We start from the raw sequence: 18,207 nt of genomic DNA, 5'->3' as shown, positions 1-18,207 counted from the left end.
TAAAATAACAGTCTGGTTAACTGAAATGGGCCAGTGAGCTTTTGCGACGCCAGAGTCTGCGGACTAATTTCCGGTTGTATAACACTATCAAGTTATAATACTATCAAGCTTAACAAAGTGCTCAGCTTTGTAAAGAGGATCTGTCATATCTCTTATATATTACTTTCTTCTTTTTTATCTAAAAAACACCCATATTTGCCAGCCAAAGATCCTCCTTTTCCAATACAGTGTTATATGACCAGAAATTACTCCAACAGCTCACCGGAGCCAGCAAATTATCTATGACACACCCACATGAATAAACTAAAGAATATTATATTATTAACTTAAATAAAGTAAATGTACAATAAAAAAATATTAAATTAAAGTGTGTAAAAAACAGGAGAGATGATGGTCTATATTAACATGTGTATTACGCCATATATAGGTTCAAAAACTCTGTAGTATATAGGTGTATTACTATAGTTAAACAGTATTTATGGGCAAAAATATATATATATATAAATTACTATTGTATCGTAAAAAAACTAAAAACACAGAATCCAGCAAACTTAAATGGAAAAAAAATTATTTGGGAAAGAATTAAATGAGTTTGGAAAAAGATATAATGGATATCTAGGATCCTAATAATACTAGCAGTATATATCCTTATATTGAAATCCTGTTATTAATATAATTTCTTAATCTTGTAGAAAGTTAGATTTAGTGAACCTTGAACTCTATTTTGAATCGAAAGCCTTGTCAGGTGACATTGCTGACATGCAGAATATATTAGCTCTCAGTGTGTTTCCCTTTAAGTGTGCAAAGTTCACTAACAAACAAATCAAATATATCTGTATTACACCGCATGCAACACAGAAAAGAGCACAAGATCAGCAGTAACGGCACAGGCGTGTCTCTTATCACAGAGTCTCACATGCTCTACATTTCAACCCTCATTGTGTCGAACGTCTTCCTGCTACCCAGAAACATCCTCACACAACCAGGAAACCTGAGTTTTATATGAACGTGTGCAAATAGAGATGGGTGACATCTGACATGCTGTCCGAGGCGTGTCAACACAAACACACACGTATGTTGTACTTTCAGATGTGAATGTGATGTGTAATGTTCAATAAGGCAAAAAGACACTAATGTTAAACCTAAAAAAACACATTCCCCATTTCTTGTGTTCAGTCATTCACCCTAACAACGCTGAACTGTCAAATCTGAGCTCATTTCATGAAGTTTCTCATATGCATGACCTGCCCACTTGGTTGGTTGTTCTGTCCATCAAGCAGAAAGAGATCGTCTGGCTAACATGTATAATGAACAACTACAGTTTGTTTTCTTGCATTTAGAGGCTGCTATAGATCACAAATAAACAACTTCACAATAACAGACCTGTGAGGACAAAGTCAAATAATGATGCAAGCAGTCCAGTCTGCAAAGAGCTAAGAAATAATAGTGAGTACTAAATTAATTAGGGGCGGGGCATTAGTGGGGGGGGGGGGGGGGCGGTGCGTGTACGTCATGGGGATAATGAAAAGATTTTACTTCAAATACTGAACATCTATGTAGATAAAACTATGACAAGATCCAGCAAAATAATGAAACCAACACTGTTAGATTATCAAAAATTCACCATCAATGTTCTTCAAAATACAGTAAACATTTCAAAGAAATATCAGCGTGAGGTGAAGCTTCATCTCCTCTGCCCTGTCACATTTCTGTCTGTCAGTGTCTGACGGTAAAATCTCTTATAGTTGTCTGACTTGTCTGTCTGGGAGTGGTCTCTGCTGTGCAAGCGCCATGCAAGCTCAACTTCCATGGGAATGGATTGAAAACACTCGCCCTGCTCCGCAAATAAAAGAATAGGACAATAGCAAGCAGAAATTCTTTCCCCATTGGATCATTATATTCATTTAAATTAAGGCCCGGAATACATATATGACAGTGTTTTTATGTCTCGGCACAGTTAATCATGCAATAACAACATTGCCGTCGGGATATACAAGGTTCTAGGTTCAATTTAAATGTAACTTTTGTCTGTCTGAGTTTTATAAAACAAAATCTGATATTTTTAAATAAATTGGATTTAAGCAACGTATTTGGGGTAAGAACAGAATATGTAGAACTGGCACATATTGAACATTAACAATACAATGATTCAGGTGGCAAATAAAAAAGGATCAATATTATGATCAAACTAAAATCCTCAAGTGTTCTGAAGGTAAACAATAAACCAATGTAAACCGAATCTGCAAAATAAATTTAGGACCGGATTTTTTTTTAATTGAAAACACACCACAAATGTACATGTTGCTCATATTATATCATAAACTTTTATTAACAAGCAGTCTCGTGTTTTTGCCTCCCCATCATCACTCTCGCTGAACTGTGCTGTAAACTGTAACTAAAACAGTAAACAAATACAAACAAGACTAATAGCCCGTAAGCTTGCGCTGTAGAAAAGACACTTCTGACTTAACTACCTACTGGTCAGCCATTTCTTTTAATTCCTACTCTTCATCGGTTTACCGTTTGAACCGGTAATTCTCCCAGCACTAACTGAAATGTAATTTATTAATGATTAGTAAATGAATAATTAATAATAATACTCATTCTTTAGCACACAACAGTGTACAGCTCAAATAAAATAAGAAGTGGAGAACAACAGTGTTATTGGAGATTCGACTGATAACCTCAAAAAGTAATCGTGGTTAGTGCGCTGACATACAGCGCTAGTATGCTCACGGTCACCCGAGTTCGATTGCAGTCTCGTGCGGTCAAGATGCACCGAATGTTCGGCAACCAAACACAAATAAGAGAAATGGCCGAATACATTTTACTGAACAAGACATGTGATATGATCAAGCAGCAACCAGCGGAGAGAGAGAGAGACGCATGCGCCCTTTTCTAATGCAGCAAACATGTCGGCAGTGTCGTTTGTTGAGCATTTTAAAGTGTCAGAGAAAGACACCACGGAACTTGCCACCGTTACCGGTCGGTAACTCGTGTACTTCAGACTGGAGCGGGCGGCGTGACAGTAGCTTGTCAAAGTATGTTCTGTGCATCCCGGCCACGAGTGCACCTACTGAGAGAACATTCAGCTTTTGAGGGCGGAGCTTGGAGGAGAGGTGTGACTTGAACTATCATGGATGCATGGATGTTTTTTTCCATAAACCTTTTTGCAGTGTAGCCTATAATAATCAAACATTTTGGTTTCTTCATATTTTTAGCTTATAATGTTGAATAAGACATTTGAATGAAGTGTTTTGTTGTAGGGGCACAGAGTACAGTACATTCTTTCAGCAGTCAGTTAAATCCCTAATATATGCTATTCAAGAAGAGAGAGGGCCAACCTTTTTTTTATTTACTTGTTTTGCTCAATTGTATTTTAAGTTCTATTGTATTATATAAAATGCACATTTTGACCATTCAGTTTATGCAATAGTAAAAAAATTGGCTAAATAAATAGAAGAAATGCAAAAACCACATTCAGTGTTTGGTCTTCGGTGCATCCCTATCCACCATCTTATCAAAATAAAGGCAAAGAGCCCATAACTATAACAACAACAAAAAAGAAATCTTCATGGGCAAAGCATTCAGGTCCTTTCAGGACACAAATTAATCAACAACCAAAGAAACAAAAATTTGAATACAGTCAAAAAGGGATGTAAACAGAAGCGAGTGGCCTCAACTGTGTTGCTCCAGAAGCTCGAATGTACAAACCCATCAGAACCTGACATGTCCCTTCTGCGAAAGCTCGACCCGTCAAGCCCGACAGTACAAGACCACAGAAGAAGCAAGAGATAGGTATCCTGTCCACATGTCAGAAATATAAAACTGTGGAGAGAATTTTCATGCATTTGGAATGGAAATCAAGAACCAGCTCAAGTTTTCTTTTCAGTAAATCTCGTCTTAGTCTCACTTGATATTCGCCTCTGGGTTTGACTGTTTCTTTACACACTATGTCCATGTAATGACAGAGGACATCTGACACTTAAATTCTGGCTCTCGCATCAGGCCTCAGGGTTCAACGGCCATCAGCTTCATACAGGACAATGTTCTGGGAAAGGTAGCTACATTTCCTGATATATTAGAGGAATGTGTTTTCTTGCAGTCACTCTTGACATCATCCCTGCATTTGACCAACATGAATCAAGCTTTGAAACTTTTGAAGTCCAAGCCTACTTATGCATTTTCTTCATGCAGGTGTAAAGCAAACAAAGTTTCATAAAATAAACTCTGTAATAACAAAACTGGTTGTAACACTACATCTAACTGATCACCAAGCTTAACTACACCTTACAACAACAAGATTTATCTTAAAGAGACATACACATTTATCTTAACAAGCAAATGCTTTGTCATTAGATGACGCCAAAACTCAGTTTTCTCAGGATTTAGACCGAAAAGCTTTAATTACAGCTTTCTTGTCATTGACTTGATCCACAATACCAAATCACTAAAAATTGACTTTATACAGGCCAGATAGCTGCTGCGAAACGTTCAAAATTTGAGTTAACCATTGAAGTTATTTCTGATGATACTGTAGTGAATGCAAATAGACTTTACATCTTCTAATAGGATCCAATAAAAATCCTTGTAGCATCCTGAGAAACTGAACTTTAAGTATCCTCGATGACATTGACCAAAACTGTCAACATTTAACATTTCCTAATGTACACCAGAAAGAAGAATGTGAAACAATCACAAAAAAATAAGTTAAAGATGCAGTGTAGAGATGTTAGCATCATCTGGTCGTGAATTCCCTTTCAAAGCACTGCGGCAACTGACACAAGACAAACATGTTGGCACGTATTCGCTTTGCTGATGGCGATAACGTATTTATGAAATATGCTCTGTAAAGCAGTTTGTCCGTTTAAGGCTGCTGTAGAAACAACATGCAAGGGGACCCGTGGTGTGTGTAGATATAAATGGCTCATTCTAAAATAATCAAAACATAACGCTTCATTATGTAAGGTTTTATACACCTCTGAACACAGAGTTATGTATATTATATTGAATTTCTGTCAATAGAGCCTCCAAAAGTCTACACGCTGGACCTTTACCAACTGACAAAATATATATCACTTTGTAATGAAATACTGCAAAGCTTTTTGATTTAAAGCCTTTAAAAGAAACAGAGTTCTTCAACCCCAAACCAATTTTTCCTTAAGTGAACAACTCTATTGTTTGACACCTCTTGCTTTTCAAAATAAATCTTATCGGTTTTACAAAACACCGCCATGCAGAACGATTTTAAAGAGACTGGAGAGCCACAGAATGAGTTATGAGTTGTTTCCTAATGGGCTGCTTGTTTCAGTCCGCCTGTTTCCTGAGGCCATGAACACAGGCCCAGCAGCATCTGTTAAGTTATCACGTGGGAACGGAAAGTGAGAAAAATACAACCTACAGCAAGAGCTGATGGGCACATGAAATATTCAGAGCGGGCGTTCAGGGAGAAAATAACAGCTATTTAAGGCAGGGAGAATTCTCTATGTGATCAGACATATTCAAAACAAAAGAGAAATCATAGGCTGGAAATCACAGACTACAGCTAGACTTCTCTGGGAAACTCATGGATAAACAGATGCTTTTAGCATGCCAATTTCAAAGCATTAAACACGTGGACCTAACCGCCTTCTGTAACAATAAATAAACCGCAGATAATAAATAAACTAGTACACACTTTGGACTGTCGTGACTGAATGCAAGAGAAAAAATTCTAAAGTCACATGGAAAGGAGATCTGGTTCATTGATTATCTGTATTCAATTTGCAAAGCATCTGGCACAATTGACTAGATTATCCAAAATGAGAATTTCAATATATAAGAGATAATGTACATCTAGAAGTTTGTTATCGCAAAATAAATCATGAGCAGGAAATTGCATTTCCAACAAATGCAAACCCCTTGGTTTTCTGTCAGTTTAGCGGTTGTTATTTGGGAATACTTTCCACGGATGTTGCAACCAGGCATGGGCCGAATAGCGGTTTCAAGGCAGGGCTCCAGACTGCGACTAAATGGCATTTTGCGACCAGTTTTTGAGACGGCGCAAGCGTTTTTTACAAGTTCTCGCGCATGTGCGACCTGCCAATTAGATTTTTTTTCTAGTTGTTATATCTCATGTGGAAAGACGAGTCTATCGCAAGCCCACCAGTGTAGGCCTGTGTGTGAGAAGGGGAGACAGAGCTACACGTACCTGCGTGGCTTGGTGACTGATGTTTCTCGCTGTCGTCACATCGGTCTCAGCTCATCATTGACAAGTTTACAGACACAACGTGAGCGCATTACTACGATTCGCTGTGACAGATTTTTTGACCCTGAGGATGAAGGATTTTATATTTGAGACGTATATCAGAATACGCCATTTATCTGTTGATTACTTCAGACAGCACTAAATCATTTCCAATCCATTCACAACAAGAATGAATGACAGGAGAATGCTCTTGTTATGTGTATGTGACGTTATCTTTACATTGTGTTGTGAACAAGATGAAAAGTGTCCTTAATAACCATCATAAGAACGTGTTAAGAAGAGCCTGCTTTGTGTTAAAGCACAACGAATCAAAGACGGAACGTGTAGGAATCAAGTTCTGTACTGTATTTTTTGTTTATGCTTACTACTGTTCCAAATATTAAGTGTATCTTAAAAATAAAATATATCGTGTTCAATGTTTTTTATCCAGACATTTAAAACAACATATTTTAGGGATGTAATTGTCATCATATCCTGAAACTGTAATGATTTGGCTTAAGGTTATCATAACGTCAAATCCTAAGCAAGCAACTGACCAATCAGAATGAATTCATCCTTTTTTATCACTTAGGGTTCTCAATGGGAATTTAACTTGACTTGTGACAGGGTCCCGACAGGCCTTTTGTGACAATACAAAAAAGGTTAATTTCCATGTATGTCAATACACCAGCAGCGAATTACATTATGTGAGCTGAAACATGTGCACTTTCATGTGGACATCAGGAGCTAGCGTGTATCTGCAACAGCCTATTAAGTTAATTGAGAAAATGATAGAGGCCGCAGCTTCTGACCACATTGTGACAGGGGTTAATAACAAATCCATGGCTTTCAGCTGGAGCTCAACCCATATGAACGCAGAGGGCAGTAAAGATATGGCCTTTATAGCGCTCTACACTGAACGCTGATAGATTCTTGGAACGGCCTCAACAGTCGAGCCGCAGATAATCAATTCATCAACCTCAGCGGGACAGACAGCTTTCATCACAATGCCAAACAGAGGCAATTCCTCAAACTCCCGCATGACCCATGGAGATGCTGAAAGCATCAGAAAACATGTTGAGCTGCGAGTTTCTGTCATAAAGCTTCACCTGCAGGACACCATGAGGTGAAGAAAGGAGCTCTGCCACATCAATAAGCTCAATAACAAAAGCCTGTTAGCACGCTGCCGTAAAAGCAATAACTGCTCAATATCACATGCCTGTTTGTTTGCTGCGATGTGCATTCGCGAGACAACTACATGCGGTAGATAATACAGAATTTCCTTGATGAGAAAAGTTATTTATTTTGCGGTCTCTCTGACCTTGTCGGGAGACAGTAACATTGGACATTAAAGCTTTTGTCTTGTTTATCAGAATAAATAAACTTTCCTTTTCATCTGTCAGAGTTGGTGCAGTTATTCGTGCAATTAAAACAAACCAAAGTAAAAACACACGAGGGTTGTGATTTATTCAGCCCAGGTAGACTGCTGTTTACACCATTTGAACCTTCTGGGATTCTCAAAAATTGTCTACCTTATCCATAGCATGTAGGCTATATGTATCGGCTTTACCAGAAGCCTGAAATGTCTTGCAGGTTTGTTTGTTTTTATTGCACCAATGATTATGACCAAAACGGAACACAATTTAAGAGGAAATTGTGCAGAATTGAACAGAACAAACCAAAAAAAGAGTACATGAAACAAATGTTTGTTATTCTAGACAGCACTTTCCGTAACAACAATTAATTTGATGTTGTCCTGATTTTTTTGCACAATAATAACCCCCTTCATAGCAAACAGGGAAGTGAAAATAATGTCTCCAACAAAGCTTGGGTCATCTCAATTTCAACTATGGAACTTGTTTACAAAGTTACTGCTAGAGTCACTTTTAGAAGCAACCAAGAGCCATTGTTCCTGTCAAAGTGAACCTTAATGCTAGTTGACATTTAATCTTTCTTGCATTGAAGCCTCACAGCTGACAATAGTCTCTATTATATGAGTAAAGGCACCTGAGCAGCATGCCTGTGTGGAATAATGTCCAGGAGTGGCACTATAGCCTGCTGAGCAGGAACAGGAGGGGCACTCCACTCCCTCTGTTCCTCCTGCATAGCAATCCCTAAAAATACCTTATTATGACATTAAAATTATTACAACTGTCATGAAAGTGGGAACAGCAGATGGGTGGCACTCCTAAGTCTTCTGAATGTCACCAAACCAGTACAACGTTCCCTTTCTCAATGGACCTGTCAATGTTCACCTTATCATCTTCAAAATCACAACACCAACTTTAAAAGAATTATCTGAAATAGCAACAGATTTGGTGCTTTCTATTCTAAGTTATAGTATTGTGGTATTGTTTTATCTAATTTAGACGTATCTGTCCCTAAACAGCATGAAAGCTAAGTGAAATGTAGTTAGGCACTTTACATATTGGCAGGGCCGTACTGTATGCTTTTTTGCACATAGCAACGTTGCTACAGAGGCTAAACATTTTGTAATAGTTGTAGCACAAGTATAAAAAGTGCATTACATAAATAAGCAGGTAAATGACAAAGGACATTAATGTTGAAAAGTGTTTACTGCAAGTTAATATTTTTTTCATCTGGTTCAAATTAACCCGACTTTTATTTTGGCGGGTCGTCGCAAAGACGCTTGAGGTTCAGTGTGTTTGACAGTGGCTTCACTCAAACATTGAAACGCTTGTAAAAAAAACTCAGAAAAGTTCACGTGGTCATGTCCTTGTACAGTGAGATACAGACAAATCCACGAGTGTCACGCTTGTAACATGTTAAAGTTTGCAACCCATTCACTCATACACACACAGAATAAACAGAGGACGTATTTAAATAGTAGAATTACGCTTTCATGATTCCTTCCACGTTTTCGCACGTCACGCAAATCAGGGATCTAGATAAATTTACTCAATGCAGCCGGAAAACAGGTTTTAATTGCAAAAACTCGATATAAAGGAAAATAAATAGTGGTGCACCATTAGTTAACCTTCCACACGAACAAACACAATGACAAACGCACTTCACACAAACAAGTTCTGTCTAATGCAGCTGCCAGACTGTATCACAGGCGTGCTACACTATTAAATGTATTCTTAGCACAGAGCGATTATTTCGTAGCACGTGCGAACTGTACAGCCCTGCATATTGGTCCTGTCCTAGTTGGCGATTCTTTACCAACACAACCTGCAAATCATTAATGTCGGCATTTTAGCTAAACATTTCACAAACATTTATCAGAGCTTCAATGGTAAATGTTTGCAAAGGATATTTGAATTCTTGAGACTGATGGCTGGACTCCTGTACAGCTCTGTTCCTAACCAAACAGCTTAAGGTTCAAAAGTGACCTCTGACGGGACAAGTCCAGATGATGATTTGCCTCATTCAAACCCACATGCAAATACAGGACTCATGTAAATAGGTTTCATTTAGCTTCCTGGTAATCTGATGTCAGGATAAAGTTCTTATATCTATAGAAAACAAAATATTTTCATCCTCATCAGTTCGGCAAGGCCACATACACACTGCAAAGCTTGGGAGTGCCAACTGCATTTAAATGAGGGAGTGAATTCACCAAACAATCGTTCCATGTTTGTACGGAGCAGGAGTAACTCCCGCATTTTGCGAGTTGAAACTATAGCAACGCGTTGACCACAGCAGTAAGGAAACTTGAATCCCAAAAGTTTATCCTGTTTGGTTATGTTCCACATCTTGAGCTAAAGTACTGCTAAGAGAGACGCTGTGTTTTGTTTCAGAGTGCTCTCAGTGTTGCCATGTTCTCTAATGATAAACGTTTCGTGTTTGGTCATCGAAGCTGTAGGTAGATACTTAATGGAGTAAACAAATCTGACAGCTGGCCGTAGCGCTCTTTTGTTGGGTACTATCAAATATAAAATATGTAGATTTGTTTGGATTATTTTGGCCTAATCCCTGTTTTGGGCTAGGTATCGATTCTGATGTCCCGATTGAATTCAGATTCACATGCTCTCGATTCGATTCTCGATTTGAGTCAATGATTATAGCTTTAATACGAATCCCATAGATATTTAAAAAAAAGATCAGTAAATGTCATATTACAATTAGGGCTGTGCAAAATTATCGATACAGCTAACTATTGCAATAATTTTTTTTACGATAAGTGTATCGATAGTCCAACCTATAGTATCGATACCTTAAATAAGTCATGTTTTGAACGGATTTAAAATGACGTTTCATCACATAACCATTTTTTCCGTTCCTGTTGATGTCGCTGTAATTCGCTGTCATACGGTCAATGTTTCAAAAGTAAGCGGGAGCGAGAAAGCAAATGGCGTAAAGTAGATTCATTCATAAAATAATCACCAACAAGCTTCTGTATATCTTAGCTCATGCAAAGAAAATAACAGAGTCGGTGGTGTATTTTATTTGTAAGGATTTGCGACAGTGAAAACCCCAGCTTCGGGCATATGGTGAACACAATGGAGCCGTGTTATGTGATTCCGACTCGCAGGCACATAACGGACGTAGAAGTATCCAGAATTTACGAAGAGGTAAAAACAAGGGTAAAAAAAGTCCCTTAGCTCGGCAGAGCGAGTGGCCCTGACTTGCAACGCGTGGACCTCTCGAGTTACTGAGTCGTATGTTAGGATAACATCACAACCACAGACATGCATGATAGCATAAACATTGCGGAGTTACTGAACACTGCACTGGTGGAGTGGGACATAAAAGAGAGGCATACTGACAATTTCAGTTTTATGAATGAATTTTAATGTACTTTGTTTTTTATTAACAACATACTGAAAAAAATATTTTTTTTGTGGCATTTGCATTTAAATGTTTAATGACTAAATATGCACTTTAAACATTATATGTTCGCTGTTCAGTAACACTGTGTAAGCAAGATGACAAATACCTCTTATAAATAGCTTTGTTAATAAAATTGAATGGAATCTTTTGTGTCTGAAGAGTTATCACTATAATGTGATGAACATACCAGAATACCATAGATTGTACACACCAACATGTATTTTTAGCTCACTCTTAATTTGTATTTATTTAAAACAAATTATTGCAATATATCGAATGTTTGTATCGTATCGAATGTATTGTGATATATTGTATCGGGACTAGGGATGCTCCGATCCACCTTTTTTGCTTCCGATACCGATTCCGATACCTGAGATTCAGTATCGGCCGATACCGAGTACCGATCCGATACTAAGGTTAAAATTTTAAAGTGCACAATTACTTAATAAACTATGTGCATTGCTGTGCAAGACATCAGGCTCGACTTAACATAAATTTCCTGACCCCGTAAAACAAAATAACAAACTAATGATTCACAAATTTAGTAAATAGTTTATTAAACCAGCACCGGTGCAAAACAAATGAAAAATAAAACAAAAGTGTTCACTATCTTTGGACAAAAGACATTCAAAATTAAAGTGCAAATTAAGCAGCTGAATATAACAACAGCTTCACTAGCTTGATAAACGGGTATAAATAAATGGAAACAAAATCTCTTAATAATTTTTAAGAAAGTGCAAAAATAATTAAAAAATCAATTCGCAAAAAAGCTGCTGAAATTGAGCAAAAAAGTAATAGCTTTACTGCTTTAGATATTCAAAATAACATGAATCAGATCTTTTTAATGCTTTAGTCACTAAAGCAAAGTCCACTTAACTAAACTAAAGTTTAGTGAAAATAAAATTTAACATCCAACACAGAAACAGATAAATAAAACACTAGCTTCCCTAGCTGAGTAAAACTGCACATGTTTGTTGCATTTAACGTGGCATTTTGTGGCACAAAATTCTCATCCAACCAGTGTGCGGTTAAACTTAAAAGCGACACGGGGGACACGTCGCAGCTCCAGATATCTGTTGTAAAACTCACCGCATTGACATCTTTAATTTTTTCGGATATGTGTTTGCTTTTTGACTTTTCGGTACAGTTCAAGGTAGAGTTAAATATTTATGCTTCGGCGTGTCGTACTGCGGCTCCAGGTGGTTTATAAGGAGTCTGAAGCCATTATTCGCAACGACGGACAGCGGTTGCCCATCCATAACAATGAAAGCGGTGGAACTTATTGGCGTAGCTGTTGTAAAATAACTCCAAATGACAGATATTTTGGCTCGCTCCATGCTGTTCGCTGCTATATGTTCACTTGTTCACGTGCACTGCGTACAGAGCACGTTGCTAGCGTATGATGTCGCACGTTGCTAGCGTATGATGTCACACGTTGCTAGCGTATGGTGTCACACGTTGCGCAAAGCACAGCCGCCCACGAGAGAGTTTAAGCGCCGGTGTCTCCATGAACTTTTACATAGTCTAGCACAAATTTGATGTCAGATCGGGTATCGGTGACAAATTGCACCGATACCCGATCTAGAATTTTATTACGTATCGACGCCGATACCCGATACGAATATCAGATCGGAGCATCCCTAATCGGGACCCATCTATCTTGATATGTATCGTATCGTGAGGCCCTTGCCAATACACAGCCCTAATTAGAATAGTGAATCAAAAACAGTCAGAAGTAAAAAAATAACTGCACTGTATCCCACTGCTTCTTGGGGCTTATTGCATTATTATTGACTTTATTTTAGGAATCCCTCTTCACGTCGTGTCTCAACGCCGTTGGCTGTTATAAAATGCACTGTATCCCACTGCTTCTTGGGGCTTATTGCTTTATTATTGACTTTATTTTAGGAATCCCGCTTCACGTCGTGTCTCAACGCCGTTGGCTGTTATAAAATGCACTGTATCCCACTGCTTCTTGGGGCTTATTGCTTTATTATCGACTTTATTTTAGGAATCCCTCTTCAAGTCGTGTCTCAACGCCGTTGGCTGTTATAAAATGCTCTGTATCCCACTGCTTCTTGGGGCTTATTGCTTTATTATTGACTTTATTTTAGGAATCCCGCTTCACGTCGTGTCTCAACGCCGTTGGCTGTTATAAAATGCACTGTATCCCACTGCTTCTTGGGGCTTATTGCTTTATTATTGACTTTATTTTAGGAATCCCGCTTCACGTCGTGTCTCAACGCCGTTGGCTGTTATAAAATGCACTGTATCCCACTGCTTCTTGGGGCTTATTGCTTTATTATTGACTTTATTTTAGGAATCCCGCTTCACGTCGTGTCTCAACGCCGTTGGCTGTTATAAAATGCACTGTATCCCACTGCTTCTTGGGGCTTATTGCTTTATTATTGACTTTATTTTAGGAATCCCTCTTCACGTCGTGTCTCAACGCCGTTGGCTGTTATAAAATGCACTGTATCCCACTGCTTCTTGGGGCTTATTGCTTTATTATCGACTTTATTTTAGGAATCCCTCTTCAAGTCGTGTCTCAACGCCGTTGGCTGTTATAAAATGCACTGTATCCCACTGCTTCTTGGGGCTTATTGCTTTATTATCGACTTTATTTTAGGAATTCCTCTTCAAGTCGTGTCTCAACGCCGTTGGCTGTTATAAAATGCACTGTATCCCACTGCTTCTTGGGGCTTATTGCTTTATTATTGACTTTATTTTAGGAATCCCGCTTCACGTCGTGTCTCAACGCCGTTGGCTGTTATAAAATGCTCTGTATCCCACTGCTTCTTGGGGCTTATTGCATTATTATTGACTTTATTTTAGGAATCCCGCTTCACGTCGTGTCTCAACGCCGTTGGCTGTTATAAAATGCACTGTATCCCACTGCTTCTTGGGGCTTATTGCTTTATTATTGACTTTATTTTAGGAATCCCGCTTCACGTCGTGTCTCAACGCCGTTGGCTGTTATAAAATGCACTGTATCCCACTGCTTCTTGGGGCTTATTGCATTATTATTGACTTTATTTTAGGAATCCCGCTTCACGTCGTGTCTCAACGCCGTTGGCTGTTATAAAATGCACTGTATCCCACTGCTTCTTGGGGCTTATTGCTTTATTATTGACTTTATTTTAGGAATCCCGCTTCACGTCGTGTCTCAACGCCGTTGGCTGTTATAAAATGCTGTGTATCCCACTGCTTCTTGGGGCTTATTGCTTTATTATTGACTTTATTTTAGGAATCCCTCTTCACGTCGTGTCTCAACGCCGTTGGCTGTTATAAAATGCTGTGTATCCCACTGCTTCTTGGGGCTTATTGCTTTATTATTGACTTTATTTTAGGAATCCCGCTTCACGTCGTGTCTCAACGCCGTTGGCTGTTATAAAATGCACTGTATCCCACTGCTTCTTGGGGTTTATTGCATTATTATTGACTTTATTTTAGGAATCCCTCTTCACGTCGTGTCTCAACGCCGTTGGCTGTTATAAAATGCACTGTATCCAACTGCTTCTTGGGGCTTATTGCTTTATTATTGACTTTATTTTAGGAATCCCGCTTCACGTCGTGTCTCAACGCCGTTGGCTGTTATAAAATGCACTGTATCCAACTGCTTCTTGGGGCTTATTGCTTTATTATTGACTTTATTTTAGGAATCCCGCTTCACGTCGTGTCTCAACGCCGTTGGCTGTTATAAAATGCACTGTATCCCACTGCTTCTTGGGGCTTATTGCTTTATTATTGACTTTATTTTAGGAATCCCGCTTCACGTCGTGTCTCAACGCCGTTGGCTGTTATAAAATGCACTGTATCCCACTGCTTCTTGGGGCTTATTGCTTTATTATTGACTTTATTTTAGGAATCCCGCTTCACGTCGTGTCTCAACGCCGTTGGCTGTTATAAAATGCACTGTATCCAACTGCTTCTTGGGGCTTATTGCTTTATTATTGACTTTATTTTAGGAATCCCGCTTCACGTCGTGTCTCAACGCCGTTGGCTGTTATAAAATGCTCTGTATCCCACTGCTTCTTGGGGCTTATTGCATTATTATTGACTTTATTTTAGGAATCCCGCTTCACGTCGTGTCTCAACGCCGTTGGCTGTTATAAAATGCACTGTATCCCACTGCTTCTTGGGGCTTATTGCATTATTATTGACTTTATTTTGAGGAATCCCGCTTCACGTCGTGTCTCACGCCGTTGGCTGTTATAAAATGCAATGTAAGACACTGCTTCTTGGGGCTTATTGCTTTATTTCTAAACCACCGATATAGAATCATATTCAAAATCACAAGCAATTTTGACCTGGTACAGCACAAAGATATTAAAGTAAATCTGTGAAAAATCAATTAAAATTATTATCTAGTGTCCTTTCTATTTAGTGTCCATCACTCATCCCCACTTCCTGTCCACACAGGAAGCAGCCAGTAAGAGGAAATCCTTCTTTCCTTTCAAGAAAACACTGCACCATGTCACATTGCAGCCGGGTGAGAGTACATGGAGATCCTAACTACAGCTGATTGCAAAACAGACCGGTTTTATCTAGCTCCAAACGTACAGACTAGTAAAAACACCAGGAAGTTCCAGACAGGTCCCTCTGTGACCTGTGACCTCTGCTCACTTGTCTTGACATTGAACCAGAAATGAGTCAGCATGAAAAGTACCACTCACACAAAGTCTGAACTCTGCCAGACTCCTTTGAATGTCATTGAGATATGCCTTACAATAAAAGAGTAGAATAAATACAGTACAGTTTCAAGGGTAAAACAAACTAAACAAACAAACATTTTGTGCATCATGGCAGCTTGTGATGTGCAAGACGCTGGCGGAATTTGTTTTCAACACAACCACGGCCGGATTAATTTTAGGGCAATTAATGAAATAAGTACAATTGTTAAAACCATCACACAAACATGCAATAACTAACTACAACCCACGATAACATTCATGGGTTTGAGGCAGAGATCCACGCACCTAAACAACACTACAATACATTATGTGAATAAACACACGCAATGTCAAGTCTAATATTTTTTTTTAATAAATTAACACATCATTCAGTGTTCTTACTTACTCACACGTGTCAGTTTGTTGTAATATTATATGTATATGCACATATATTAGCCTGTTTGCTGCTATGAACAATAACTTAAGTAAGGTCTATTGCTAGATGAATAATTATAATAAGTGTAATGTTTATTCTATATTTGCTACAGTTTGTCAGTCATGCTATACTCTGCATATCAGTCTGTTGATATATATTGTGTGTTACGTTATATTCACACATATATATTAGTCTGTCAGTTCTGCTTTTATATATTCTGTGTATATTTACACATACACACCAGTCTGTCTGTCAGGTGTGTTGTTATATATTATGTGTACATTCACTCATTTTAGTGTCTCGGATCTGTTGTTTTAATTTTATTAAACATTCACACATTCGCCAATGCGATCATATTATATCTACACATAAATGAGTGTGTCAGGGCTGCTGTTGTTATGTATTTTGGATTTATTCGCACACATACACAACAGTCTGTCAGGTAAATTGCATGCATACATTCACAAATATATCAGTCTGTTGTTATATATTCTGTCAATATATTTACACGTCCACACATACATCAGTCTGTCAGTCTGTTGTTGATGTAGCCCGATAAGCTAGCTAACGCTAATAATTCAATGTATACATTATCGATCACAAATAACGCCAGCACATATCACAGGCCGTCGTCTGGACAGCACGTGAACGACATTTCAGTCCCAGACAGGGATGATTTTATCAGGACGAACCCGCGATGAAGGGAACGTGTTTCTGATCGTCCTGTCAGGAGACCCACTCACCTAACAGCGACCGCAGATGCTTCAAGCGCGTGAAAACATCCTTCTTTGGGTCCAGAACTTTCTGTGTAGATTTCTTGACGTCTCCATAACCCCTTCGAGTGAACATTCCGCTGTAAAAGGCGATTTTGTGGCCGGGTTTTACCTTCCTTTCACCATTCAGACCCGTGTGTCTCTGTGTGTGTGTGTGTGTGTGTGTGTGTGAATGAAGAATAGCAGCTGCCTCACCGACTGACCGACCGACCGACCGGGGCGCCAGATGCTCGCGAAATAATCCCCTCAGTCATCAAAGGTAACCTCACGCGTTTAGTTTTGAACAATCACATCAACTATCGCATTATTAGGATGATATTGTTGTTGACATAAAATCTCACTTACAAAATAATCAACTTTAACGTGACAAAAAGCGACTGAATAACTAAAAGCAGGTTTGGTTTCGGACTGCACCGAATTGAAATGTCTTCAGCGAAGGATAATGTGTATCATGGAAAACGTATTATAATTAAAATGTATTATGTGTGTAATTATATTCTGTCTAACATATTTAAATATTGACAACAGTTTGCTGCAGAAACACATAAAGGGTTATTGCACAAATATGGCAACACATGTTTAGCGTTTGTGGGTGTGTAAACACGGAAGCAACCGTGAAAGATTCAGATGTTGATGATGATGATAAAAATGACGATGATGATTATCACTAATATTAATATCAATATTTTTATTTCATGCACATTTGTACACATTATCCAGTGGATATCTTTAAATATATAGTCTATGTTTTATCATTTATTTTGTATTTTTATTTACGTTTCACATTTTCTAGTCGTACTGTGCCATGATATAACGCTGCAATTCTATTTTCATAATAAAAGTAAGCCGTGATTACGTCAAGGCGTTTGCTTTAACGCTCTCAAATGACATTTAGCAGGTGTGGTGTTATGTAGATTGTACTACAGCGCCACCCGATGTTGCATTATTGCGTTGCGTTAATCCACATTTACTTACACTATACGCTCCAGGTCTAATAATACATTTATGATTACGTTAAAAAGTTTAGGGTATTTCACTCGTTTATTCGTTCTTTGTAATTTTTCATACATTTCTGGATTAGCAAATTCATCAAATCTATGTTGTTTGTCAGTGGAGCAAATCTTTGAATGATTGGCAGAAATGTCCTTTTGTCATTTTATCTTGAGATGCTTTTAAACGGTGTTGAAGGAGTCCATGTGTTTTTTGGGCTCTTAGTGGCAGCTTTTGTTCATTATTCAGTCCAAGACATCCATTCAAACACATTTCCATCTAATAAAATTGTAGTTTTCTAATTAAATAAAC

General features: G+C 38.4%; 1 protein-coding gene across 2 annotated transcripts in view; it reads right to left on the bottom strand.

The window, feature by feature from the left end:
* The window catches only part of ralgapa2 (Ral GTPase activating protein catalytic subunit alpha 2), an 88,761-nt gene extending 71,681 nt beyond the window's left edge, over positions 1-17,080 (bottom strand). Inside the window, exon 1 of one of the 2 annotated variants that reach the window (XM_079458709.1) lies at positions 16,876-17,080. In XM_079458709.1, coding sequence (XP_079314835.1) covers positions 16,876-16,981 — 106 coding nt within the window. In that variant the 5' untranslated portion in view covers positions 16,982-17,080. The remainder of the gene's footprint in view (positions 1-16,875) is intronic. The other variant, XM_079458708.1, reaches the window with a different exon arrangement.
* Positions 17,081-18,207: the final 1,127 nt, after the last annotated feature.

Source organism: Barbatula barbatula (assembly GCF_947034865.1).
Source record: "Barbatula barbatula genome assembly, chromosome: 6".
In the NCBI taxonomy this organism is placed as follows: Eukaryota; Metazoa; Chordata; class Actinopteri; order Cypriniformes; family Nemacheilidae; genus Barbatula; species Barbatula barbatula.
This window is presented reverse-complemented; position numbering and strand designations above follow the sequence as displayed.